General features: G+C 35.9%; 2 protein-coding genes and 1 long non-coding RNA gene across 5 annotated transcripts; 1 reads left to right on the forward strand and 2 right to left on the reverse strand.

Annotated features, from left to right (window-relative positions):
- Positions 1–5,124: 5,124 nt before the first annotated feature.
- On the reverse strand, positions 5,125–12,782 carry LOC18433786 (uncharacterized). Of its 2 annotated transcripts, XR_016048632.1 has the most exons (4): positions 12,033–12,782; positions 7,900–8,088; positions 5,709–6,028; positions 5,125–5,626 (listed from the first exon to the last, which is right to left on the reverse strand). XR_016048632.1 is itself a non-coding variant. In XM_088857077.1 (3 exons), exons 1-3 carry the CDS (start codon positions 12,120–12,122, stop codon positions 5,918–5,920), a joined length of 390 nt encoding a protein of 129 aa, XP_088713203.1. In that variant the 5' UTR covers positions 12,123–12,167; the 3' UTR covers positions 5,125–5,917. The 2 variants fall into 2 exon arrangements, 1 of the variants encoding a protein (XP_088713203.1); XM_088857077.1 differs by having other exon boundaries at positions 5,125–6,028; positions 12,033–12,167.
- Positions 12,033–16,673, reverse strand: LOC18433833 (uncharacterized). The gene is made up of 2 exons (XM_020667140.2): positions 16,106–16,673; positions 12,033–15,602 (listed from the first exon to the last, which is right to left on the reverse strand). The coding sequence occupies exon 2, from the start codon at positions 13,742–13,744 to the stop codon at positions 12,359–12,361; it is 1,386 nt and encodes a 461-aa protein (XP_020522799.2). The 5' UTR covers positions 13,745–15,602; positions 16,106–16,673; the 3' UTR covers positions 12,033–12,358.
- Positions 16,674–17,880: 1,207 nt separating this feature from the next.
- LOC110007241 (uncharacterized) lies at positions 17,881–25,036 on the forward strand. Of its 2 annotated transcripts, none has more exons than XR_002280911.2 (2): positions 17,881–18,098; positions 23,803–24,976. It is a non-coding gene; the product is annotated as an uncharacterized LOC110007241 (long non-coding RNA). The 2 variants fall into 2 exon arrangements; XR_016048196.1 differs by having other exon boundaries at positions 17,888–18,098; positions 24,022–25,036.
- Positions 25,037–26,261: the final 1,225 nt, after the last annotated feature.

Raw genomic sequence — 26,261 nt, forward strand, 5'->3', positions numbered from 1 at the left:
AAACGTTTTAAACTACGTAGTTTTCAAAAGAGAGTCAAAAAATCACATTTTTTTTCATGAAGAAGTTTAATACGCCTTTTTTTTAATTTTATAAGAAGTCGTTCCAAAAAAAAGTTTCTATTAATAATCCTCCATGGTAGACACAGAGAGAACCATGTGATCGAGAACATCTCATCGATGGGTACGCAGAGAGAAAGATAACCATCTCAAAGAAATTAGGAAAAAACTGAGATAAATAAGTTTCAAAAATCCTTAAATGGAACTATATCAAAAATGCTTGATGGGTATGGAGATCGATAGATATAGAGAGTGAGAGGAAAAAGAGAACCACTGATTATAATGCAAGCTTTAGAGAAAGAGATATAGAAGTATAGATTTAACATTAGCTTTTAAAAATTCCTAAATTTAGCAGCATTTCAAAGAAATTAGGGAAAATAGAGGAACAATCTAATAGAGAACTTCCAAATCACATAAAAAATCTCCAAATTTAACATAACTCAAAAATCCCCAAATTAACATAGCAGAAAAGACATATTAGGAAAAATAAACTAAGGAAAAACATACAAAGGGCTTTTCCCTAAACCTGATTCAACCCATCAGATTAAAAAATACAGCACGATTCCCATATGATTTTCTTCACAAGATGTTCCCCATCTGCTTCAAAAAGACAGCACAATTCTGATTCAGAAGAAGTTCACCCTGTTTGCTCTTCTATGTTTATCTCTTTCCCTCTGCATTTCTTTCTCCTATGCCACCTCTCTCTTTCTCTCTGTCAAAGGAAATAGTCACCCTCCTCTCGCCTTCTCTCTCTAAAAGTGTAAATATAGTGCAAAAGGATGGTACAGTGCATATTGATATAATTAGTATGGTGTATACTTGTTAGTATGGTGTATGGTTAGTAATGGTGTATAATTAGTATGGTGCATAGTTAGAACAGCTAGTTTAATGACTATCGTGTTGGCATAGTTAGCATAAATATGGTGCCCTTTTTCTGAAACTTATCCGTATTTTTCACTTCAATTTTTTGAGCCTAGTCCGCGATATTTACGACATTTTTACATAAAGTATTTTTGCCGATCCGTATTTTTTTACTCGATTTTTTCATCCGACTTTTTAAAATAAAAACGATTTAGTTTCGATTTTATAGTGAACCGATATATTGATATTCCCCGACTTGCTAATTATGATTTTGACACTAAAAAAACACCGTTTAGAAGGTTGTATTTCCACTTTGGAGCTTCATGTTGTAAATATCAAACGTGGAAGTGAGATACTCAACTCTCACTTTTGAAAACTTCTATTTATGAAATACGCCCTTAAGGATGTTAGTTTTTTTGTGCATGATATTTTTGTCTTTTATTTTATTTTAGGATTGTTTCTAAGTTGAAGACGTCAAATACCCAAAATTTGGGGTCCTAAAATACTCGTAACCAAGGCTTTATGGGAGGAAGCAAATGTAGAATATTCTCTTGCAGGATTTATAATCTTTTGGGAATTTGACATTTAGTTAAAGAGACTTAGTATCTCAGATCCAGACAACATAAAATCGGCTGAGTCAATTCATAATTAATAGGTGAATCCCATAATCAAGAATTACTCCGATCCCACAGTCTCTGATTTCCGTTTATTCTCTGTTGGATCTGATTCGACTCATAAAGCAGGCCAAATTGGTTTGTTAGAGTCGATGCTTTGGTGATCCAAGGTCCAATTCTTTTCTTTTTTTTGGTTTTATGCAATGTTTCAAAACAATCTTTTTGAGGTGCATCTATAATTCTACATTTTAAAATTGCAACCTTACCTAAACTTTTCCCTTCGTTTAAATACTAATCAAAAAGCAGTTTTTGATCGGTCCAACCAGTTGGTTTAATCGGCTAAATAAATGTGAGTAATTTTTTTATAATATATTTTATATTTTCTTTGTGTTTTTACACTTCAGATCAGCTACTTCGATCTGCGGTCAAACTAATTTTAATTTGACCAAATACCTCAGCGGATTGGTGGCTAAACCGATCCTAATCACATTGCTTCTTAGAAGTGCACTATAGCTAAAAAGAACATCATATAAGCATGTCATAATGGTGATGTACTTCTAAGCAATTTTAAAATAGGGAAAATTACAAAAAACCCTCAAAATTACATTATCTATGTAACTTATCCCCAACTTAGTTTTTTCTCTAAACAACAAACTTTCTATGCAAATAACCCCCCAACCCAAAAATAGAAAACTAAACTACCCTTAACACTATTGCACACGCCTCTCTTTCTCCGGCAGCAGAACATATGAGACACAAGGCTCCGGTAGTAGCAAAGGGCGCCCCGGCAGTAGCAAAGGGCCTTCCATCAATAGCGCTCCGGCAGTAGCGCTCCAGCAGTAGCGCTACAACAGTAGCAAAGGGTGCTCCAACAGTAGCGCTCCGGCAATTGCAAAGGGCGCTCCGGTAGTGCAAAGGGCGCTTCAGTAGTAGAACTTGGGAGAGACAGTGCTCGTTGCAAGGGGCGCTCCGGCAGTAGAACTTGTGAGACACAACACTTCGACAGTAGCAAAGGGCGCTCCGGCAGTAGAACTTGTGAAACGTCAAATCTCGTCAAATTGATTTTTTTGTATGGGAAGGATATTTCTGTCTAAAAAAAAGAACTTTTTACTTTGGGGGAGTTTTGCATAGAAAGCTTATTGTAGGGAAAAAAGTTTCGATGGGGTAAATTGCATAGATAGTGGATTTTAGGGGGGTTTTTGTAATTTTCCCTTTAAACTAAGGCATGAACGATTGGACAATACAATGTTAAATTTGTGTAGCATGCTACCATGAGAGCAATACAATAAATATCCCCCATGGGCAAAAGTGTAACCTATGAGAATTTTTTTTTAATCTAAATTTTTGGGATCAATCTAAGTATCATCGAATAATTATCTTCATGGAAAAAACAAATCATATTTTAAGTTCTTAAACACCTAAATTGGATGGTTCTTCTTCAATTTTGGGACCGAGTTTTTAAAGAATTTTATCAAAATAGCTATTAGAGATAAATTATTTAACAATTTTCATATTACAACTATTCAACTCAAACTATGGGTATTTTGATATTAGATGTAGGTAAAATGTTGCTCTTCTTTCATGGGTAATTTGATAAATTTCTCTTTTCCTTTTAAACACATAGAGAATCCTATATGTTTATTAATATCTAGAGACTCCATCCCCAAATCTTGGGGTTAAAAAAATGTTAATAACATGTGTTTTGTCCCGTGTGAGCAAATGCACAGTGTGCTCCCACAGGGGTTGCAAATCTTTTCATTACAATATTCGTGCTAAGGGCCAAATATATTGAAACGGAGCACTACTTCATACGAGAGGAAGTGCAAGAGTGGATGCATCAACTTCTGGAGTGAAAATTATAAATGTGGTTACTGAGGGTTTGCTTCTTCCCAATTTTATTGAGTTTAGAGGCTTACTGGGGGTGATAGAGTTACTGCTGAAAATAAACAACGGTGATCATCCCCTTCATATTACAGTGGGGAAGGCCACTAGCATTGTTGTATAGAGAAGTGAATGAGATTGCAGATGGTCTGGCGAAGAGAGGTGAATTCTTTGATTGTCATATGTAATTTTTTGAGAAATGTCTTGCATTTCTTATTTAGCTAATCAAAAGTAAGTACTCTTGTCTTAAAAAAAAAAAAACGGTCACTAGCATTCTACATTTGATAATATACTTGGTTAGGCATTCTAAATAAAATAGCCCTGTAGCATATACTCCGGCAAGAGCATATGTAGTATATTAACTCCCAAGAGCTGCTTTGGAGAATCTTATTTGGGATCCATCTAAAGCACTAAATGGTTAATTTTTGAGGAAAAAAATAATTGACTTTTGAGTTCTTAAACAATTAGATATAGTTGTTGAAAAACTAGAAGTCCTTGCTCAATCTCATGGTATTGTTTTTTTTTTTTGGGAGGGGGGGGGGGGGGGGGGGGGGGGGGGGGCGGGCGGGCGGGCGGGCGGGCGGGGGGAGGGGGGGCACATACACAATTTGTTGAATTTTCTTCTTTTTTATTTTCAAGATTACTTGTTGGGCTCGAAGTTACCTTCCCAAAATTTAAGTTCCTAAAAATACTCCTATCTTGGATTTTACCCGAGGGAGCAAAAAGAAAATATGCTCCCAAAAGAAGCATCAAATCATTTGCGTAAATTGAAATAAGTTGGATTTGTTATTTCTCATGCAGTTGCATTTTGTATTTCTACTTTTGGGTGTGGTTCCACTCATAGATAATATATGTGACAGGTTGTTCCAAGCCATCCGATCTAAATATACTCTAAATAGACTGGTTTTTATATTATATTGAGTCGAGATAGCTAGCTCACATATATGATAAATCACTCTAACATGGTCATATTATAAAGTTGTGTGCTAGGCTCCACAAGTTTTGTAAAGTAAGCAATCAACCCGGCACAAACCTTCATTGCATGACAGTCGAGATTCACATAACTCTTTCTCTGGACATGATAGGAATGGAACATTTGATATAATGTTGTGGCTTTGTCACCTTAACTTTACGAGCACGCAGGTCCTTCCACCTTTGTATTCACTGGTGGTTCATACGGCCTTCGAGCTTTAGGCATGGAACAACAGAGGGGGACTATTCCTTCATTCACTGGGAAGAAATGGTGTACTTCATTACATCACACCCTTGTATTCAACGAAATACACCTGACCATCGACTCCCACAAGCTCCAGTTCCTCGAGCCCCTGTTTTGTGGCAAGTGGTACTGGAGCTACAGGGATTTAATAGCCATAAGTGTACTTAGTTGTTCTGCTTTGTTTGTCTTCTAGGATGAAGTCCAGTAGGATAACACAACTTCTTCACATACAAAGACGTGAATGCCTAAACACATCAAACCAAATTTCACTAAACAATATATTACTCTCTACACATCAAATCAAATTTCACTAACCAATATATTACTCTCTCTCTCTCTCTCTCTCTCTCGTAAGAATACATGCCGTCAATGTCACAGGCCATTGAGACACAGGTGATTGAGGTTGATATGTGGACCCCATCTCATTAGATTTAGAGTACCTCAAAGTAATTTTTTTTTTGTTTTTTTTCTTTCTTAGTATTTTTGATAAGTCAAATGGGGAGAAAGTCCCTACCCGTTTTTCATTAATAAGAATAAGACAAAATACAACTCATTTTATAATCCGACTAAAGGAAACTTGGGCAACGTCAAGAAGTAAAAGGAGATTAACAAAATTTGGTGGTCGAGCGTACCAAACAGTGGCATCAAATAAAATTGTAGCTATCTTGGCAACCGAGTCGGCCACCATATTAGCCTCAGTAGATGTGAGATATGGACCATGTTCGGTTGTTAAGTTTTTATTAAGCTCATGCCAACAATTAGTAGCTATGACATGGAGAAATCACAGCGCCTTGCATTGAGCATGGATAGTATCAACCAGCAGCGATGAGTCGCTCTCAATTTGGGGAGGGAGAGAGAGCCTAGCTGAATGGCAAGGTTCATGCTAGCTTTCAGCGCATGGAACTCCACATATTAGATGCCTATCTTAGAGTATTCACAAAAGGGACAATGAAAGATCTATCACCAGCCCTGATAACAATGCCTCCTCCTGCAATCCCTGGATTATGAAAGGAAGCAATATCTACATTGAGATTAAAGTGATGAGGGTGAGAGCAAGACCATGCAATAGGAATGGATACCTTAGATTGCTGCCGCCCTGTGATATGAAGGGTATAAGTCTTGGCCTTTTCAGATAGATGGAAAGACCAAGATTTGGCATCTGGTAGCTCACTGACATGGGAGATGAACTTCCTGAGAAGATGATCTCGTTTGAACTCTCTCCCTTAAAAAACACGATGATTCCATTCCTTCCATAAGGAGGTAATAGTGAAAAAGAGAACGCCAAACGTTAAGGAAGCCATCTGACTTGAATATGAAAGACACCCATCTTCGAAGAATAGATTCCAAAATCTGCGTGAAATCTCTTACCACATCTCCAAGCAGTCGATTTCCAAATCCCCTGCGAGTAAGTACAATAATCCCAATATGAGTGAAATCTCTTTCCTTAAAAGTATTGAAAAACAACGGATCACAATTAGGGTTTTCAAAATTGTGAGGGGCATTTTTTTTTTTTTTGGAAATGTTGTGGAAATGGGGGTGGGACGGCATCCGCCTCCCTAACCACTTATGCCCCAACCCCATCAAGGGGCATGCCAATTTTCCCCGTTCAATTTGGACCTAGTGGGTGATTGGTTTGAGTTGCTAACTAAATTGGGACTCGGAACGGTTCACCCCAAAATCACACTAAAATAAATTTAATAGATATATCATCTTTAAAATAATTTGATGTTCTTAGACCTTGTTCAAAATTTTTTTGCTTAAAAAAGTAACCGCAGCTGAGAAAAATTGCTGATTCAAACTGTTCAAAAGTTCGACCTTCAAGCTGTTCAAAAATTGGACCTTCAAACCAACTAAACGTATATCTTCTTTCTGTTTTTTTTTTAGTTTTGGCTTGTTCAAAAGTCAAACATTCACTTTGCCCAAATACTTCGGGCATATTTGATTTTGGGAAGGTGTGGCTTTGGAAATCATGTCTTGCCAAGGGATTGGACGTGGTCGCTTCTTTTCTCCCTGATGGAAGTAGCCACTTCTACTTTTCAATGTTGATTTTAATATGGAAGGAAGACACGCCTTCCAAAAATCGTGTACCACTTCTCGTGATCAAATATGGAACTGTTACAGTGTTTGGAAGTGGCAACTATGGCAGCGATCTATGGAAGCCACCGCTTCCATAAATCAAATGTGCCCATTGGACCTTTTATGTTAAAGTCCTGAACCGCCCAAACACCTAGAGGTTTTGTGTTCGGATTAGTTCAACATTTGGACTTTCAAAACTCGGGTAAAATAGAAATAAAAAAATGTAAACATTTAAGGCCTCATTATAAATATATTACTGCTCTACTTATTTTGGCCTCTACATAAATTTAGCTAAATAATTACTTGAAAAGGTTACATTAGGTTGTCATCTGACCATTCCTTTTCAAATGGGAAAATAATGTGGGTTTGTTTAAATGGTTCAAGGAGTCCATGTTTTAAGAGCTAATATCTCCGATGTCCTTGACCTCGAAATAAATCAAATGGATTATGAATTTTTTGTAATAAAATAACCATAAAAATTTCTTAAGAAGTTTTAGGTAGAGAGTTAGAATATGGAATTGTCTTGTAGGGTGCGGTTTGTATAGTGCTGAGGCTTTAAACAATCAAATTAGAGCCCACCTTCAAATAGTGTCGAGAAATATGGTTTCAATACTGGAAAGTTGTGTAATCACCTAAAATTATATTTTCATATTTAGTTATAAAATTTAATGCTTCAAAAATGGTGTAGATCGACAGATCTATGAAAACTAGAAAATATTGAAAATTAATGGTTCAAAAATTCGTTACAAGATGCAGTGTTTCCAAAACTTAAAATCCATTTTTTCTCATGTTCATGCATCTTGACGTCAAGATGACCAATTTGAAGATATTTGAGCATCAAAACAACCTCTTCTGGTGAAAGTTTTGAGGTGGGCTCTAATTTGATTGTTTAGAGCCTAGTCTCTATATAAACTTTTCCCTTGTCAGAGACCATTAATCTTTGAAACAAGTTTATATAAAGCCTAGGCTCTAAACAATCAAATTAGAGCCCACCTCAAAACTTTCACTAGATGTTGTTTTGATGCCCAAATATCTTCAAATTGGTCATCTCGACATCAAGATGCAAAGACATGAGAAAAAATGGATTTCATCTCGTAACACAGGTATTTATCTCCAAATTCTTGATCACGTTCTCTCAAGAACAATATCAATCATTACTCTATGGGAGTTCATCCTGTGAAATGAGACGCTTACAGAATTGGACTTGGCAAAAGATCCATGCTTGTATGCACCATCATCCTGGCCTGGGGACTCAGGGCCACAAGGATTGCCACCTGTCTTCTTCTCATCCCTGCCCTTGTTGAATATCACTGTGAACCCCTCAGCTGAAGCTGCATCATTAACAGCCCATTCACCAAATTTTGGCAGTGGCCTACCTTTATCCTGCAGTTGTAAATGAAAAATGACAATAACATCATGAATTTGTTGAGAAAGAAAAACCCAAACCACATGGATATCCATATGATAGGTCAAACCATCGAATATGCCTCATAAAAACAACGAAGAGATTGGGAAAATACATAGATCATCATGAGTTATGTGTGCTTCTTAGTGTATGTAAAGTCTTTTGCTGCAGTAGCTCACAACAATATATATCATTCATTTCCTACTTTATATACAATTTTTTCAAGGGCTCGTATACTGTCCACAGTATCTGGACCCTAGAAAGATGCACAAGCACCTTTCAATGGTTCATATTGAACCTAGCCTCACCTAAGGGCTACAAAACAATTTCGATTTTTAATTTCTTTTTATTTTTATTTAAAATAATATTTATTGGGGTGCAAATTAATTTTTTTCAAGGGGAAACAAAAAAAAATAATAATACAATTTCAACAAAAAATATTGATCAAAGTACATTTAGTGGTATTTGGTCATTTTTACTCAAAATATTCTATTATAATTTTTATTTGGTTCCCTTTATATGACACCTTACATTTCAGGGCTGATGACAGCACTTGTTACAGTATCATGTTAATTTGCAACATAAATCATATTAACAATGGTATTTATCTTTACTTCATGCCAGAACCATACTCTTGGTTTCATGTTTTTTTATCATTAATTTTATAAGATGCAACACAGTGATTAAAAAAAGGTTGCGCCAACTTAGGACTCTCCTGAGAAGGCACTCATTGGGACCTGGCTAATCAAGAGAAAAATCACAAAACTCGGGCAAGTCTCCGAAGCCTTATTTTCTCAAACAATTGGCTCAGTTGCACCTTAAACTCCGCCAATTCGGTGGCTAACTCGGCCTCCGGACCCTGGTGAGTCCAAACCAATTCCTTGTCTAAAAACATTGATGCAACATATACAAATGCAGCACTAGAAAAATGGTAACCTATATACCTCTCGCTTGCAAGGGTGTCAAATTTACATTGCTTAAAATTTGCCTCACAAAAGCAATTAACGGACATGTATCGGATTTGTATAATACAAATTACAAAATCAGAGAGATAATATGATGACAGAGCACCCAAGGCAGCCAAAAGTTGGCGTGCCAAAGTGGTCCCACAAGCCCAAATGAATCCTAGAGAGACTCTGTATGAAGCATGGGTCCACAGGAGGATCTCCAAGTGTAGGTGGACAACTATGTAATTAGGTTAAGATTTGTTTCTTTTTATTTATTTATTTTTAATAATGTTAACTGTGATTTGTTTCCTTTTTATTTTTTGAATGGTTTCCTGCATTGCAGTGTGTCTTTATTTAATCACTTCCTAGTTGTAATGAATATAGAGATGGTGCCTCTAGAAACCAAAGTTCTTTCCTAAATTGATTAGGACACTTACAAATATCTTCCAGTTGAATAGAAAGCTTTTTTTATTGTTTTAGAAGTTCAACAATGGGTATGATAAGACTATGCAAAGACTAGGACTTTGGCATGTATATACAAGAAACACAACTGGATTAAGACTTCTAACTTAGCACTAATTTCACCTCTTTCATCTCGATACAAGCTACCAAAGGTCTATACACTTCTGCACGGTCCGATTACATAGGTTTTACATCATAGTGTGCACAAAAAGCTCACAATGATATAGATAAGAATAGCAATTACGAATCTATCCATATCTTCAATTACGACTCCTATGCCAATATAGATAACTTAAACTACATTGGAAAGGGTAAAGATACAAGAGGGGCAATCATTTTCCCAGAAAATTCCATCTAAACGGCAACGAAATAAAAATAATATAATTGTTAAGAAGCCAATGACTATGCCACACCCCAAGGAGGCCTCATCAAGCTCTTCCACCGAAGAGGCAGGAGCTTTTTTTTTGGTTTGGGGCATGCTGGGGTTTGTATATTTGAAACCCAATGATCAGGCAAACTATTTAACCTTCAAACTGGCCAATGATCATCAAATCCCTGCAACTCTTAAATAAGGATAGATTTGTTTGCATGAATATCAATCTTCCAAGGATACACGTCTTTAAAACAAATCACAAATCCCCAGATCACATTAAGGTCATTGGAGTACTCAAGTTACAAAAATCGGCACAATGAATATCCTCAACCATTCTTCCAACATAAGAAATTTTTACTATGATAGGATCATGAGACACCATTGCTAAAACAAAATATGAGAAACTTTTTTTATTTTCTGTAGAATCCCCATGAGACCTCAAACAATGAGATTCCCTCTCCTAGAAATTTTTTATCAAAAGATGTTGATATTTATCATCAGATACATAGGATTGAATGCCCAAGACAATAATAATATAACAGTTTCATACAAAAATTGGGGACAATTTAGCAGGAGTCAATTCATTATCAAAAAAAGCAAACTTATCAAATGGGTAGGCAAAACACACTACACTGTAATCAACAGAATCAACTAGAAATTACAATTAATTGCAGAAGACTACCATCGTTTAGTAATACATTCTATTCCCAAATCTACATAAGATGAAAACAAATTATTAACGAAACAATTGGGAAAGCCTCTAAAAGAAAGTACTCAATAATCCACTGGGACTAATATTGGAATGCAATGTAGAAGCTCTCAACAGTATCCTGTCAATGTGCAAACGTAGACACAAAGAAATGGAAAGGAAACACAAGAAAACAGAAATTGACTAAATCCTCGATTCATTGGACCGGATTACTGCAAATTATCGAGATATTCATTTATTGCTGCAAATTATCAAGATATTCATTTATCTATAGAAAATTGTAAAAACAGCGAAACTTGGGAAAAGAAATTGGGAGTGGAAGTGGGATCAAGGGATCGACTCATGGCTAAAGCTCCCTACCTTTGGAAGGTCAGGGAGCCTTGTTTAGTGGGTGGCCGAGGAGTGGAATGATGTATCACTCTAATAATGAACTTAGATTTTTACCATAAAGTACTTTCTCTATTTAAAAATGACTTTTGAATATAGCGCTTTCATGAATTTTTCAATTTTCATTCTAAAATCCCTGGATATACAAGCCTTCAAAGTTTGAGTGATTACAATCTATGGTTCAGCTTTCCAACACTCTAGATTTGGATGTGTTCTCCTTGTAAAATCCAAGCAAAGCTGTACAAATTCATCATGTTAAAAATATTACTGCCCTTCTAGAATTATATGAAACCATTCTCCCATATGTGGCTATTGTTGATTCTGCTCTCATGCTGCCCTTTTTCTTCCCCCCACCCCGCTCTCTTATGTACTGTGTTGATAAGGTCGAAAAATGAATCTATCCTAGCATTTGAGAAGAGCTCCATATTTGTGACATACGGAAAACCAAAGCAAAAGGCCTGCATATTAGTAGGAGATGGTGCTTGATTCCACATGTGATTTATTAATATGTATTTCAGTGCTATTACAATACTAACTATTCCCAAATTAACAAGTAAAAAAAAAAAAAAACATCTAAATTAGCTTTTCACAAATAAGGTGGGCATAAATTTGTCAGGTGAGATGATAAAAAAGAAATGCATGGAAGTTTAATTCTGGGTGTTGTATCTCACAAAAGTTGTTTCAGTGGCAGAATAGTCATCAAAAAGTTCCTCCCTAATGTAAATGGCTAAATTGCAGAATCATCATCATCATTTTAGCCTTTTCCAAATTAATTGGGGCCTAAATTGCAGAATATTAAGATAAATATCACACAGGCTTAAAAGGTAAGGAAAGACAGATACCTTTCTGCAAGTAGTGTTTCTCATGGCCATCAAAGAATGAATGAGAATAAGATTGTTTCTTGATAAAGCTCATAGAATGCAAGTCATGAACAAAACAATTTGGTTGTACACCCTTGAAGTTTTAATGTACTTGTAACTACAGCAATGAAACAAAGTTAACTAATAAAAAGAAAAACAGCCTTGATGCATTTACTATAGTTACCTTGTCATTGGAGGTCTGTTCCAGAATAGTGATCCTCATCGTCCAAGAAAGAAATACTGGCTCTGAGTAGAAAAAGCTACTCACAAGCATCAGATTGATGCATTTACTATAGTTACCCTGAAATTGTTCGTGCCAATCAGCCTTCCTGTGATTGAATACAATTTCTTTCCTAATATTTTGCTTTTAAGATTGGTAAATGTTGTTTTTGTACCGAGAAGCAAGAGTGCATGTCTAAGACCTCGAAATCACCAGGCGGCGAAGGTTTGCCTGTTGTGCTTTCCAGTTAAGAGTAAGGGTGACTAATCACCTAAGAACAAACTAATCTCCTACTTTTCCCCATATAATGTCATTTTCTTGCATCGCCTCAAGCCATTCAATCTTCTCAAAGCACGATACAACCTCTCATGCACTCCAAGATTTATGTTTTCGTAAGAAATAAGACCCCTTTCCCTTATATCCATCAAAAGCAACTCCCCTTTAGACTGATCAATTTCCTTAAGAAGAGCTTCTATAAGCACAGTGTACATGGTAATATTGGGCCATAGGCGTTCCCTCTTCATATCTTCATAAAATTCAAATGCAACAGCTATACGGCCATTGTTACATAGTCCAGTGATTACAACATTATAAATCACAACATCAAGATTCATACCACATTGTTCTATCACATCACATAGCCTTAGAGCCTCAGCAAGCTTGCCTTCTTTGCAGTGTGCATTAATGAGAGTGGTAAAAGTGGCAATGGTGGGAACCAGCCCCATCTGAAGCATGTTATCAAAGAGCAACATGGCTTCTTCGAGCTTTTGGCTCTTGCACAGCCCCCGCACTACGGCACTCTCAGAAACATCACGTGGGACTAAGCCTAGTTTCTCCATCTCTTCTTTAAGCCTAAATGCCCCCTGGATATCACCCTCTCTACACTTCCCATTGATTAAAGTTATATAAGATCTATGGTTGGGAAGAACCTCTCCCTTTAACATGGCATGCAGAAGCTTACAAGATTCTTGGAACTCCCCTTTTCTATTTAGACCCTCAAGGACAGTAGTAAATGTACCCGAATCAGGAAGAACCCCTAAATTATTCATAACTGTGACAAGCTTAAAAACATTCTTCATATCACACTTGTCACTGAATTTCTTTATAAGAATGTTGAATATTGAGTGATCGGGATTCACATTTCCTCGAATCATTTTTTCCAACAATTTTACCCCAATATCTGCCATGCCAGTGTCAGAGAGACCAAGAGTGAGGGCATTATAAGTTAAAATATCAGGTGCAAAACCATCCTCAACCATTTCTTTGTACAAACACAAGGATTTTGATACTAGACCTTTCTTAGCATATGCGTGCATAAGAATGTTATAAGTTACTCTATTGGGATACAAACCCATTTGCAAAATAGCCGAGAAGAGTTTATCTGCCCTTTGCAGTTTGCCACCTCGAGAGAATCCATCGATCATTACATTGAAAGAAACAATATCAAGGACACCATTGGCCCTCATCTCTTTATAAAGATAACAAGCACACTTTAGTTGGCCTTCTTTAATCAATCCATCAATTAAACAAGTGTAAGTTACACAATTGGGAACCAAACCCCTATCCTTCATAGATAAAAACAACATAAATGCAGGAACTAATTTGCCTTCCTTACAAAAACCATTAATAAGAATAGTGTATGTGTATGTATCTGGATATATATTATTCTGAACCATGTCGTCACAAAATTTAACTGCTTCCTCCAACTTCCCAGCCTTACAAATCCCATGTAATAATGTATTCTACACTTTAGTATCTAGAACCAAAGGCATCTTGTGCAATTTGTCCATAAACCCATAAGCCTCATCCAAATTCCCACTTTTACATAGTCCTTTAAGGAGACTAGTGTATGTGAAAACGCCTGGAACATGACCTATTTTTACAACATCGTCAAAGATCGCAAATGCACTGAGCACATCACCTCTATTGCAATAACCATCTATTATACAATCAAAATTAACAAGACCTGGAGACGGACCAATCCTACCCATCTGATCAACAAACCCCTCAGCCTCTTGTAGCATCCCACCCTTACAAAGTGCAGCAACCAACATATTACAAGTTATCAAATCCAAATTCATGCCTCTCTTCTTTATATGAACATATAGTTTTAAGGCTTCTAATACTTTACCAAGTTTACAATATGAGTGAATTAAAGTTGCATAAATAATACTATTGGGGGGAAGTCCTCCTTTTTGCATCTTACATAGGATCTCCTTCGCATATTTGACCCTCCCCAATTTGCAAGATCCATTTATAAGTGAAGAATATGTTACAATATCTAGCACAATTCCAGACCCTTGCATTTTATCAAGAATGTGTAAAGCTTCATGAAACTGGCCGCTCTTGCAATATCCATCAATCAAAATGGTGTATATAATACACCCAGCATTTAATCCCTTTTGTTTCATTATATCCAAAAGATTAGAGGCCTCATTCCGCTTGCCAGCCTTACAAAACCCATTCATAAGGGCACCATAGCTAACCTCACTCAACTCGATCTCTAAGGCCTCCATTTCATCGAAAAGCCTCTAAGCTCTCTGAAAATCCCCTTTCCGGCAATGCCCATCAATCAATGTGTTATAAGTAATACCATTCGGCACAAGATCGTGAGCCAACATTTCATCCAAAACCTTCATGGCCAAATCAGTTTTACCCTCTTTACACAATCCAGTAACCAAAGTATTGTAACTGACTTCATTTGGTTTCATCCCCCTCGTCTTCATCCTCTTTAGAAGTAAATAAGCATCAGAGGAATTATTCTTTTTACACAAACTATTAATAAACATGTTATATGTACATATATCAGACTTAATACCTTTCAATCCCATTACTTCAAGAAGCTTAAAAGCAGCCTTGAACCTCTCCTTTTTAATATACTTATCAATCAAAGTATTGTAAGTAACTGATGTTGGCATGTAACCAATTTCCTCCATTTTCTTAATAAATTTCCCTGCCTTGTTAATCTTCCCCTCTATGCAAAGCGCATTGAGAAGAATATTGAATGTTCCCACATTAGGACAAATTCCACAAGCCAAAATCTCCTCAAAAAACAACCAAACCAAAGAAATCTTGTTTTTCTTTTTCATTATCAAAGAAAGAATAGCATTGCAAGAATAAATTGAGGGACTGAACCCCCTAAGTCTCATCGACCGAAATGTTTTCCAAGCAAACCATCATTGATATATACTCGAATCAAGAGGTCAAAGATCGATGGGTTAGAATTACACTTTGTATAAGCAAGCATAAGGTCATCAAAGAGGAGTTTAGGCCCAAGTCCTAACTTTGTCAGGTTTCTTAGTAATTCTTTGGCTTCATCATACATTTTGGCCTTAACCAATATGTGGGTTGTGATTGAAAGGCACTGAGTCATGTGTTTAAAATTGGGTTGTTTGCTGAGATAATTAAGGAACCTTAGAGCCAGCCTTCCATGGACAGCTCTGAGAGGTGAGAGTTTGTAGTTCATGTGGTTCAGGGATTCCCATCTGTCTATTGTCAGTATGCCGTAAATGCTGTTCTCTATGACTTGTTGCTCTGTTAAAAAAAATAAAGTAAAATAAAGTTATGCGTAGGAACTAGCACAGCTCTAGATTGAGAATCCATGAAAAAACCAACAACTAAATATAAAAAACCAAAAAAAGAAATATAAAAAACCCAAAAAGAAGAAGAAGGGTTTGAGAGAGAGAGAGAGAGAGAGAGAGAGAGAGAGAGATGGTTTTGGGTCAAATGGTAAGAGAGGTGGAGATTTTGCTCTCCATGTTTTGGTCCAATTTAAAGGAAGTATTTTGGGCATTTCAAAATAGCTTTAGAGTGAGAATTCATGAGAAGAAACCAAAACAGGAAAAAGAGAGTGGGGGAGTGTGGCGTTGGGAATGGAGGCAGTCATGGTATCAGGGTTCACAATAAAGAGAGAAAAGGTGGTGGTTTTGGGAATGATGGCATGCTTGCTCCAATGGTTTTTGCCCATAGATCGAGAGATTTAGACATGAAGACAAGCTATAGTCTTGGTTTGAGAGAGAGAAACAGAGAGAGATTACCCGTTGTGGTGGAAGAGTTTTTTAATTTCTTCTTCTTTTTCTTGTGGTTCTCTTGTAAACATTGCCCATTAGATGAGGATAAGAGAGAAGCCATCTAAAGGTTATAGTGAGAGAAGAATAAGGTTTTGGGGTGCAGTGGTAACAGTCTTTTTATTGATAAATGCAAAACATTGGAATTCATCCTTTCATGCAACGCCCCTCGTACATGCTCTTGCTGCATAAAACCTCTGTTTTTAGAGAGACAGAGAAATAGAGATTTGCAGAACTTAGATCATAAAGCCTCCATTTTAGAGAGAGAGAGAAATAGAGGTTTGCAGAACTTAAGTGATATACAAGACAGAGAGAGATTTGGAGAACTTGGGTCATTTCTCTACCGGCAACGCGCGTAGAGATAGAGAGAGACAAAGAGGAGGCCGGAGGGAGGGCTTCAACAGGAGAGAGAGACTCAATACCAGATTGTTCTAAGAAACTTGTGATTATGATCATATTACCATAGAAAATCTAGGCCATAAGTGTCGATCCTCTACTCAATCAACTGTGATGGAGAGAGACTGGACTAATAAGACATGACACGACAATTGTAGATCCACTCTCACCATCACCGCATCTGTGACACTGATGACCATAGATTATCTATGGTTCTAGAAACCATAGTACACCGACCTTTACCTATTTTCACTACAATAACATAAGAATTCCTAGACTAGCAAGTTGGTATGTAGTACGGGAAAAGCTTTAGAGGTTCCGTTTACATCGTAGAAGTTCTATTCATTTCCCGAGCTTTCTATTTTTTTTACCGAGAGAGTTATTTATTGTTTGATTTTAGGTTCAATGTTTCAAAGTATTTTATTTTTAATTTTTTAATATTATTTTTTTTAATATAAAATTTAATACGTATCATCTTCTCAGTAGGATACACGTACAAAACATATTAACAATAATTTTTTGATAAAAAATAATGACCAAAATACCCTTTAAAACTTTTAAAAATATTTTGATCATTTTATTTTATCAAAAATATTTTTTTATATATTTTTTGTTAATACGAGTTGAATAGAGGAATGGATGTCTAAATTTTGGTGTCAAAATAATTTATAAAAAAATTTAAAAATAAAATAGTGTAGAGACGTGACATTGTGATTGAAACAATCTTAACCCTCTATTAAAAAATGGAAGGTTGGATAAGGGAAAGGATAAAATTTATATGTTGTAGGTGAATATAGAAAGCTTTCCCTATAATACCCGATATCAATGCGCAAAAGTAGACACAAAGAAATGGAAAGGAAACACAAGAACACATAAATTAACAAAATCCTCAATTCATTGGACCCCATTACTGCAAATTATCAAGATATTCATTTATTACTCCAAATTATCAAGATACTCATTTATTACTGCAAATTATCAAGATATTCATTTATCTATAGAAAATGGTAAAAACTTGGAAACTTGGGAAAAGAAATTGGGATCAAAGTAAAGTCAGAGGGAGTTGAACTCGATTAAAAATGCAAAAACTAATATAGACGTATAATCCAAAAGGGGTTAAACTATCGTGAGGCATATAATCCATGAAAGTCAATAATCTTATAAGATTAAATAAGGAATACAATGAAAAAATAGAATTAAATAATTTACAAAAAGACCATTTACTTTTTTATGTGTAAAGTGGGAAGACGTACAATAAAATGAAGTTTTTTTTATATTAACAGATAAGTTCCATCTTTTCGTAAGTAAGTTCCTGTTATCAAATGTGCCCATAAAAAAAAGTTTCGAGTAAAGAGATGGAACTTAAAAAAGAAACATTTGCCGGATGAAAGGAAGTCAGGGCCCCGACCTCTGTCAACACCCTCACGCACTGCAATCCACGCCTCCGCCTCCTCCACGACTGCTCCTCCACGCCTCCGCCTCCGCCTCCGCCTCCGCCTCCACCTTCGGCTCCACCTCCACCTCCACCTCCACCTCCGCCTCCTCCACAACTGCTCCTCGTCATCAGGTACAACCCCCCCGCCCTCTCTCTCTCTCTCTGAAAACAACATCTGGTTTCTGGTTGTGGAATCTTTAAACCTCCATAGATCATACCTAGTGAAGTTTTAGGGGATTTTATGGATACCCAAATTTTAGAGTTTAATGTCTCGGGGTTCTATTTGAGATGCCAGTTGTATAAAGATTTTATGTTTTGGGGTCTTTTTCTTTTCATGTTCATTTCTAGGAAATTCCTTAATTTAGTGTTTTGTGATTTCTTTCACACTCCCAATCTGAGGAAATGCCAGTGTTTTGTCTTTTAGGGTTGTTCTCATAACCCAATTTCAGGAATTTGCGAAGGGAATTTGTTGTGGCATTTTAGGGCTTCTAATATCCAAGATTACAAGAATAATAGCTTTTTCATATAATTCTTATTATAGTAGAGTTACTAACAAAATAAGAATACAAGGTCAGATTCTGTGAATTCATGCTGGCTAGCAACTTAGTACATGGTATACACCATTGGAAAGAGGAATCAATAGGGGCATCTGCTTTCTACTTCTCTCTCTCTAACATTCCTTTACCTGTCTAATGTGTTGTGTTAATTAATGCCATTCTTTGCTTCCTGTCTCCCTTTATGCTCTGAACACTTTTCCTGTTTGTGGGGGTATTAGCAATGAGTCAATCTAATGGTGGAGATGTAAAGCTGGCAAGGCTCATTTGTTCCTTGTGTCCTACAAGAAATTACCAGTTGTTTTTCCAGTCCTTTCTAATTCATAAGTTTGGGTGGGTTTGCATGTTAAGAATATTTCGATACTTGGAAAATGGTTGGGCTTTATCTGATCAAACTGTCTATACTTCATCAATGTTGATACAATTGTAACTGATTATACCTATGTTGGTTACAAGAAAAGTGATATGATTGTAATTGATGTTTATAGTTGAATAGGTTGTTGAAGTGAATAGTCAATTAGATGCTTTGAATGCATAAATCAAAAAATTAGATTATTTTTGGGGAAATTAAGAAAATATATATGTACATACTTGAGTAATGAATAATGTGTAATTCGTTTTTTTGATAATGGTGGGCTTGATTGTAATTAATGTTAATGGCTGAATAGGCTGTTAATAGTTAATTACATACTTTGAATGCATAAATGAGAAAATCAGATTGTTTTTGGGGAAATTATGAAAATATTTGCGTATACTTGAGCAATGAATAATGTGTATAATTCGTTTTTCCGATAATGGTGGGCTTGATTGTCATTGGTGATAGTGGCTGGATAGAAACTAGGAACTTCATTAACTTTCTAAGAGGTTATCAAACACAGAAACCGAAACTTCTTCCAGTAACTTCTATCTTCTCAGCAAGGAGGAACTTCCAATTTACAGTTCATGAACTTGCGTTATCAAACGGGCCCTTATAGTGAGCGAGAGAAAATAGGAGAAAGAGAGTTTTCGGGAGAGGAAAGAGAGTTTTAAGGAGAGATAAGAGAGAGAGTTCGGGAGAGAGAGAGAGGAGATGGTTGTTGAAAGGGGTAGTTTAGTCCCAATTATTTTTATTTTTTGACTAAAGGGGTAAAAGCAAAAAAAAAAATAGTAATTGGGTGTGAGTGGGATACTAAAAGTATTGAAAGTAGAATATATATAAAGTTCATTTTGAGAGTATCTATAATTTTCCTAAAAAGGGACCTATATCATCTCATAATTGATTCGGTCTTTGACAGATTCCTAGAATTGAGGATTTGGAAGGAAATCATCGAGTCTTAATACATTGGATTAGACAAATATTTTGGAAGTTCATAAATTTTGTAAGGATACTATAAGTGGGTAACGGGTTTGATCGACCCTCCAACCCGAAGGGTCGACCTATGTTGGGTCTAGGTCCAGGTCCAAAAGTAGGGACCAGGCATCAATTCAGATAGGGTTCAAGTCTAGATCTGGGTCCAAATCAAGTCAGGTTGGGTTCGGTCTAAGTTGACCCTACCCGACACAAGTATATTAGATATACTATTTATTTTATTATAATTATATTATGTATTATATTTTAACCTACTATTATTAAGTTATATATTTTTTTATACGATTAGACAATTTTTAATACTCTCTCTTCCATTCTATTTTTAATTTGTTGAGAGTTAGATATATAAATAAGAGAGAGAGAGTGTGTGTGTGTTATAAAAATAAGTAATGCTTGACCCCACCAGTTCTAGGTTGGGTCCCGGTCCACTTGACCTTGCCAAATGAGTTCAGGTTAGGGTCAGGGTCCAGCATCGATCTTATTGAGTCAGGTCAAGTCGAGGCCAAGTTGACCAGAATATATTAGTATAGATCACATAAAAATAATGCTTGTATTATAAAATATATAACATAGATGTATATATAGACCCAGACCCAAACCGGGTTTGGGTCAAGCGTAGGTCTAACTTAGACCTAATCGGATCAGGTATGGGTCGGGTTGACTCAAATCCAACCCATTTCCGCCCTTAAGGGATATGATAGCATGGGCCTCTTTGATAACTGGAAGCAAGTTCATAAACTGTAAATTGGAAGTTCCTCTTTGCTAGGAAGAAAGAATTAATTATAAGAAGTTTTGGGTTTCTGTGTTTGATAACCTGCTGGAATGTTAAAGAAGTTCTAAGTGCCTGTGTTTGACAACGTGCTAGAAGATTAGGAACTTCTAAAAAACGAATTACACATTATTCATTACTCAAGTATACAAACGAATTACACATTATTCATTACTCAAGTATACACAGATTTTCATAATTTCTTAAAAAACAATTTGATTTCTTCGCTTACGTATTCAAAGCATCTAATTGACTATTCGTTTTAACAACTATTCAACCATTAACATCAATTATAATCAAGCCCTCAATTATCTAAAAAATGAGTATCACATTATTCATTACCAAAGTATACACGTATGTTTTCCTAATTTTCCCAAAAACAATATGATTTCTTCATTTATGCATTCAAAGCATCTGATTGACTATTCACTTTAGCAACCTATTCAGCTAGTAAAATCAATTACAATCAAGCCCACCATTATCTAAAAAATAATCCAAAGCCCCTACTTGCATAGTAAATAATAATAATAATAGTCCTGTGATGGGCCATTGAGCACTTCCATTGACTCCTAAGAAAATCCATTGCCAATGAATCAAATTATTACTCAGATCATATAAGGTTCCCAACAACTTGGTTCTTACCCCCAAGTTCTGAATTCCATTGCTAACCTGTTGGAAGAGAAAGCAATGCCTTCTAACAAAAACAATTTTGATACCACAAGAATGCTCCAAGTTGCATTCCTAAGCAGGAATAGCTACTTGAGTAAGGAATAATGTGCATTCCTAAGAAGGAACAACAACTAGTCATAAAAAATCAATCCATTGATCTAAATTCTAAAGTTTCGTTGATTACAGTGTCAATCACATTCTATCAAGAATATCAACATTTGGATACTTTTCTAGGTTTGTAGCGCATTTGATCAAAGATCTTGCATGAATAAATGGGAAATGAAAAATAAAAAAAGCTTAAAGACCTTATCAAAGAGGCAAAGGCGATTGGAAATGGCTACAATATGGCGATAGTAGAGATTTAGTGAGCTATTGATGCTACACGAAAAATCAAAGCATCAACATGAAAAATCAGAGCACCACAGAGAGCGAGACATGGGCACATAAGAGAGAGAAACCAAAACTGATAAGGAACCAAAACAAGTGAAAAAGAAACCAGAAAACTCAAAAATCCAAATGAAAAAGAAACCAAAAAACCCAAAAATCCATCATTTACAGATAATTTATCCCAAAAAAGAAAAACTTGATCTAAAAAATCTTATGCAACAACCCATCAATCCAAATCCCTTTTGAATTGATGAGAAAAATTAAAAACAACAAAAAAAAAAAAATCTGAAATAGCCTGAGCCCTCGAAGAGTGAGGAGATAATGATACGAGAGCTGATGGATAAGGGCTATAACCCAAATTGGCTTAGAGGGATTTGCAGAAAGAGTGCAGGGGTGTGAGAGCACTACAAAGAGAGTGCAGAGGTGTGAGAGCCCTTGAGAGATAGAGAAGGTCGGGGATGCGAGAGAACATAGGAGAGAGTGGCATGAGAGAGTACCTGAGCACGAGCAGAGGAGGGCAGCGAGCGGGTTTTAACGGGTACCGCCGTTTCTCAGATTCGTGGAGAGATTTTTCATTTTTCGAAATACCAAAAGATTTCATGATCTCGAGGGAGTTACCTAATTAATCCTTCGGCAAAACTTAATCTAAGTACTTTTAAGAGGATATAACCTTCTTCAACCTATATTACTTAAAAAAAATTTAAAATGCATTTTTTTTTTTTTTTGGCGCAAAAAAATTGGAAAATTATCACAAATATATTTTAATTTTTTTCTATTTAGAAAAAAAAACTGTAAAGCCATCTTAAGTACAGTAAAAACTAACTCATGTTATACGTCACTCGAAATGTCGTAAATTTTTTTTTACTATTTATATTTATGTCTTTCATCTTGTTTATATTTATCTCTATCTCTTTAATTTTTTTTTATGTTTATTTTTTATTTTTTTTTAATTTTTTTTAATATTTTCTCTTTTTTCTCTCTCTAATTCTTTTTAATATTTATTTCTTCTTTCTCTCTCTAATTTTTTTTTATCTCTTCTTTCTTTCTCGAACTCTCTTTCTCTCTCTAAGGAGATTTGTATAACAACCTGTGTGTACCTTATAAAAACTCCCTTCAGCCCCATACCCTATGAAAATAAGACGGAGTCGGATTTGTACCGTGTTGGAATCGTGTTTAAACATTAAGAGAGAGAGTTAGTGAGAGAAAGAAGAGATAAATATTAAAAAGAATTAAAGAGAGAGAAGAGATAAATATAAAAAAATTTAGAGAGATGAAAGAGATAAATATGAAAATGAAAAAAAGTTTTACGGCATTTTAAGTGAGTTAGTGAGAGAAAAGATTTAGAGAGAGAAAGAAGAGATAAATATTAAAAAGAATTAGAGAGAGAAAGAAGAGATAAACATTAAAAAAATTACAGAGATGAAAGAGATAAATATGAAAATGAAAAAAGGGTTCACAGCATTTTGAGTGTCGTATAATATAGGTTAGTTTTCGCTGTCGTATAACATGAGTTAGTTTTCGCTGTACTTAAAATACCCGTATAACATTGGCTAGTTTTTACTGTACTTAAAACCCACATATAACATGAATTAGTTTTTACAGCACTTAAAATGTCGTATAACATCGATTACTTTTTACAGTAATTAAAGTACTGTAATTGACTTCATGGTATGACTATCGTGAAGGTAAGGGTATGGACGAAGTTTATGAAAGATCATGATTTTTTTTTAAATAGACAAAAATTAAAGTATATCGGTGATAATTTTCCATTAAATTAACTAGAAAACTTTCAAATTTCAAGGTGAAATCTAAATATTGGAAAATAATCAAGATGCAATTTTTTTTCTGTTGAATACAATCATCATAAAGTTCCCAAAATTTCATAAAAAAAAAAATCTTTTAAGTCCTATGCCGGAGGAATCACTATACAATATTCTCCCACGGGATCATAGTATACGCTCCGGCTTACCCGAGTGGCTTCCGAGACAGCCCTTCGATACAATTTCTAAAAATGATACAGCTTTGCTTGCACCCATTTTTCCTTGAATATCAGGTAACAGCTTTGTGAATTCCTTTAAAACTTCTTTAATGGCTTCGATTTTTCTTCAGGCCATGAATTCTGCACTGGTTTCTCTAGATACCAATCAAGCCTTTCCTTGAAAGCATGGACTCGCTCCAGGTTTTCTCATGAACATTTCCATTTCTGCAAATTTACCATCCCAAAACAGTTTCAGAAGCCCCAAAAGTCTAGGTTCAGTTGCTAGGTCTATGTTTGGTGAAATTGATGCTAAAAATGGTACAATATGGCGCTCAAATGGTAACGTGCAGCTTTCCCTTGATGAAATACCCAATAATCTGGCGGAAGAAGAACTTCCATTCAAGGAAGGTAGCTCTGGTTCAGAGTTTCCATGGCGTGAGCAGAACTATTTGCAAGACCCACCTTGCAAAGACTCTTATCTCAATGGTGCCATACCAACTTCTCCCGTTAATATGCCGCATCGCCTCAAAACAGTACCTAAAAACCAGTTTGAAATGAACCTTCCTAAGAAAGATTGGGCATCATAATGAAGTTAAAATGCCTACTGCTCCATGGATGAGAGGCCCACTTCTATTGCCTGCTGATGATGTGTTGGATTTATCCAAAAGTAGAAAAAAGTCAGGTAATGAAAAGAATTCAGATGATAAAGCTCTTACAGGAGGAGTTTGGAGGAGGGAGGACAAAGCATGCGATGAGTTTAATTATAGAAAGAAAACATCACAAAACTGAAGGAGATTTATGAAGAAAATGAGCAAAATAAAGAAACCCACATGGTTTTATCAGATGAAGTGGCCATTCCAAGCAAAATTAATTCTAGTTTTAGTGAGGGGGCCACAAATTCATTAGTGGCAGGTTTAATTTACCATTGAAGTATCTGTTAGTGAAGACCAAGCTATGGAAACCATATTGCCATGGCCAATGGCTGAAAACATTGTTTCTCGAAGATTGAAGAAGGAAAAGACTCCAATTCTGTGTTGTTGTAGAGCATATTCAAGAGTTCAAGTAGTAAAATTTTATTTAGGTTTAGAGCATTTGTGGATGTTCATGCACATGGTGCCTATGTTTGCAATTGGGACGTTTGAACATTCAGGATTTCCTTAAAAAATGTAAGCTGAATTTTTGTCAAACTCAAAGTAACGTAACCAAACTCAAGAGGTCGTCAAAATAAGACAATGCTCTTTCGGTAGCAAAGTTGGTTAGAACAGATTGAGATTCAATTATCTGAAATGACGAGAAGGTTATATTTATACGTATGTTTTTCCTTGTGCTTTTATAAGAACATCCGATCAGGCGGTGTGTTTTAGTGATATTATGAATGCGGGGACTCTTAAGTGGTGGCCTTACATTGGAAAGCATTTCCTATAAAGACGGTTAAGAATGGAAAAATCATCTGCTCATCTCTTTATTTAGTATTGGAATGTTCTTTAAATTTTTAATGGATAAGAATGCATAAATCCTTTGATTCTTTGAGTTTTGATCTTTCGATATACGTGTTTGAATGTTCTCCAAAACTTGTGGATCCTAATTTGGTAGATGAAAGCTTATCTTGTTGATCAACAGCCACTGAAAGCCTATGTTTTTTTCAGTCCTAAATTGCTTGATTTTAATAATCGGCAGAAGATAAGCATTAGTTCTGATGTTTCTTGGAGATTAAGACTGGAGGGTTGGTTGTTTGGAGAAAGAAAGCTACCCTAGCTTTCTACAGAGGAACCCATTATCGCTCACTTTCAAAAACTTCTGAAACAAATCCTGGGTTTCTTGAGCCTTCTGATGCCAATGAAATATCTGCACCAAACGGCCTTCTAAATTTCAGGACTGACACTAATATATATATCAAACAGGCCCTGACAGCCTAATGAAGGCTGTTTGATAGATAAGCTAATAGATTATTGGATGAATTAAGACCACGATTTATTGATTGGTGGTGGTCCACACTCCACACTGTTGGCTGTAGATGCTGATGTGCTCCCTGAAATAATTCCAAATTTCAGACCTCCATTTAGTGGTCCACACTTTGTGTTATTCTTTGAGGAAACCAGCGGTCTGAGGTCCGTCTGAGGATGGGAACCTCATACCTCTAAAATAATGAGGTGCCCTTAGTCCAGTCCGCAGTTCGAGGATTCTAACCTCAGATCTCCTTAGTATTACCCTAAAGCTTGGGGCAATGCCCTACTAAAGAAACATAACTAAATAAAAATCAAATTCTATGCAAGGATGCATCCTCGGATCAAGGGGCAATTTTGAAAACCAAATTTTGGTTATAAGTAAAACATTATGTATTTTCCCTATTAATTTAGGGTCGGTACGTAATTTGCTCTTTTATATATGAGTGAAGAGATTTAGGAAGTTGTTAGATTAGGTAGGACCTCCGTACGTATATATGCATGTACTTGTGGTGTTTGACTACTCTGGTGAGCGAACTTGCGCCCAAGTAATTCGGGCTTGCCACCGTGAGCTTCAATATCCCAAGTTTGTTGGTCAAACTCAAGGGATACTAAATAAAATTATATATATATATATATATATGTGT

This window comes from Amborella trichopoda, chromosome 13 (genome assembly GCF_054954075.1).
Source record: "Amborella trichopoda isolate Santa Cruz 75 chromosome 13, AtrichopodaSantaCruz75HAP2 v2.0, whole genome shotgun sequence".
Lineage (NCBI taxonomy): Eukaryota > Viridiplantae > Streptophyta > Magnoliopsida > Amborellales > Amborellaceae > Amborella > Amborella trichopoda.

What these genes read in the sequence shown, in the direction of transcription:
- LOC18433786 (XM_088857077.1), bottom strand. Translation starts at nt 12,122, where the DNA reads ATGCTTGTGAGTAGCTTTTTCTACTCAGAGCCAGTATTTCTTTCTTGG. An exon ending in AACAGACCTCCAATGACAAG is followed by an intron (nt 8,089 to 12,032) that starts GTAACTATAGTA and finishes TTACAACTGCAG; the next exon opens with GATAAAGGTAGGCCACTGCC. An exon ending in CTTTTGCCAAGTCCAATTCT is followed by an intron (nt 6,029 to 7,899) that starts GTAAGCGTCTCA and finishes ACTTACTCGCAG; the next exon opens with GGGATTTGGAAATCGACTGC.
- LOC18433833 (XM_020667140.2), bottom strand. Translation starts at nt 13,744, where the DNA reads ATGGTTCAGAATAATATATATCCAGATACATACACATACACTATTCTT.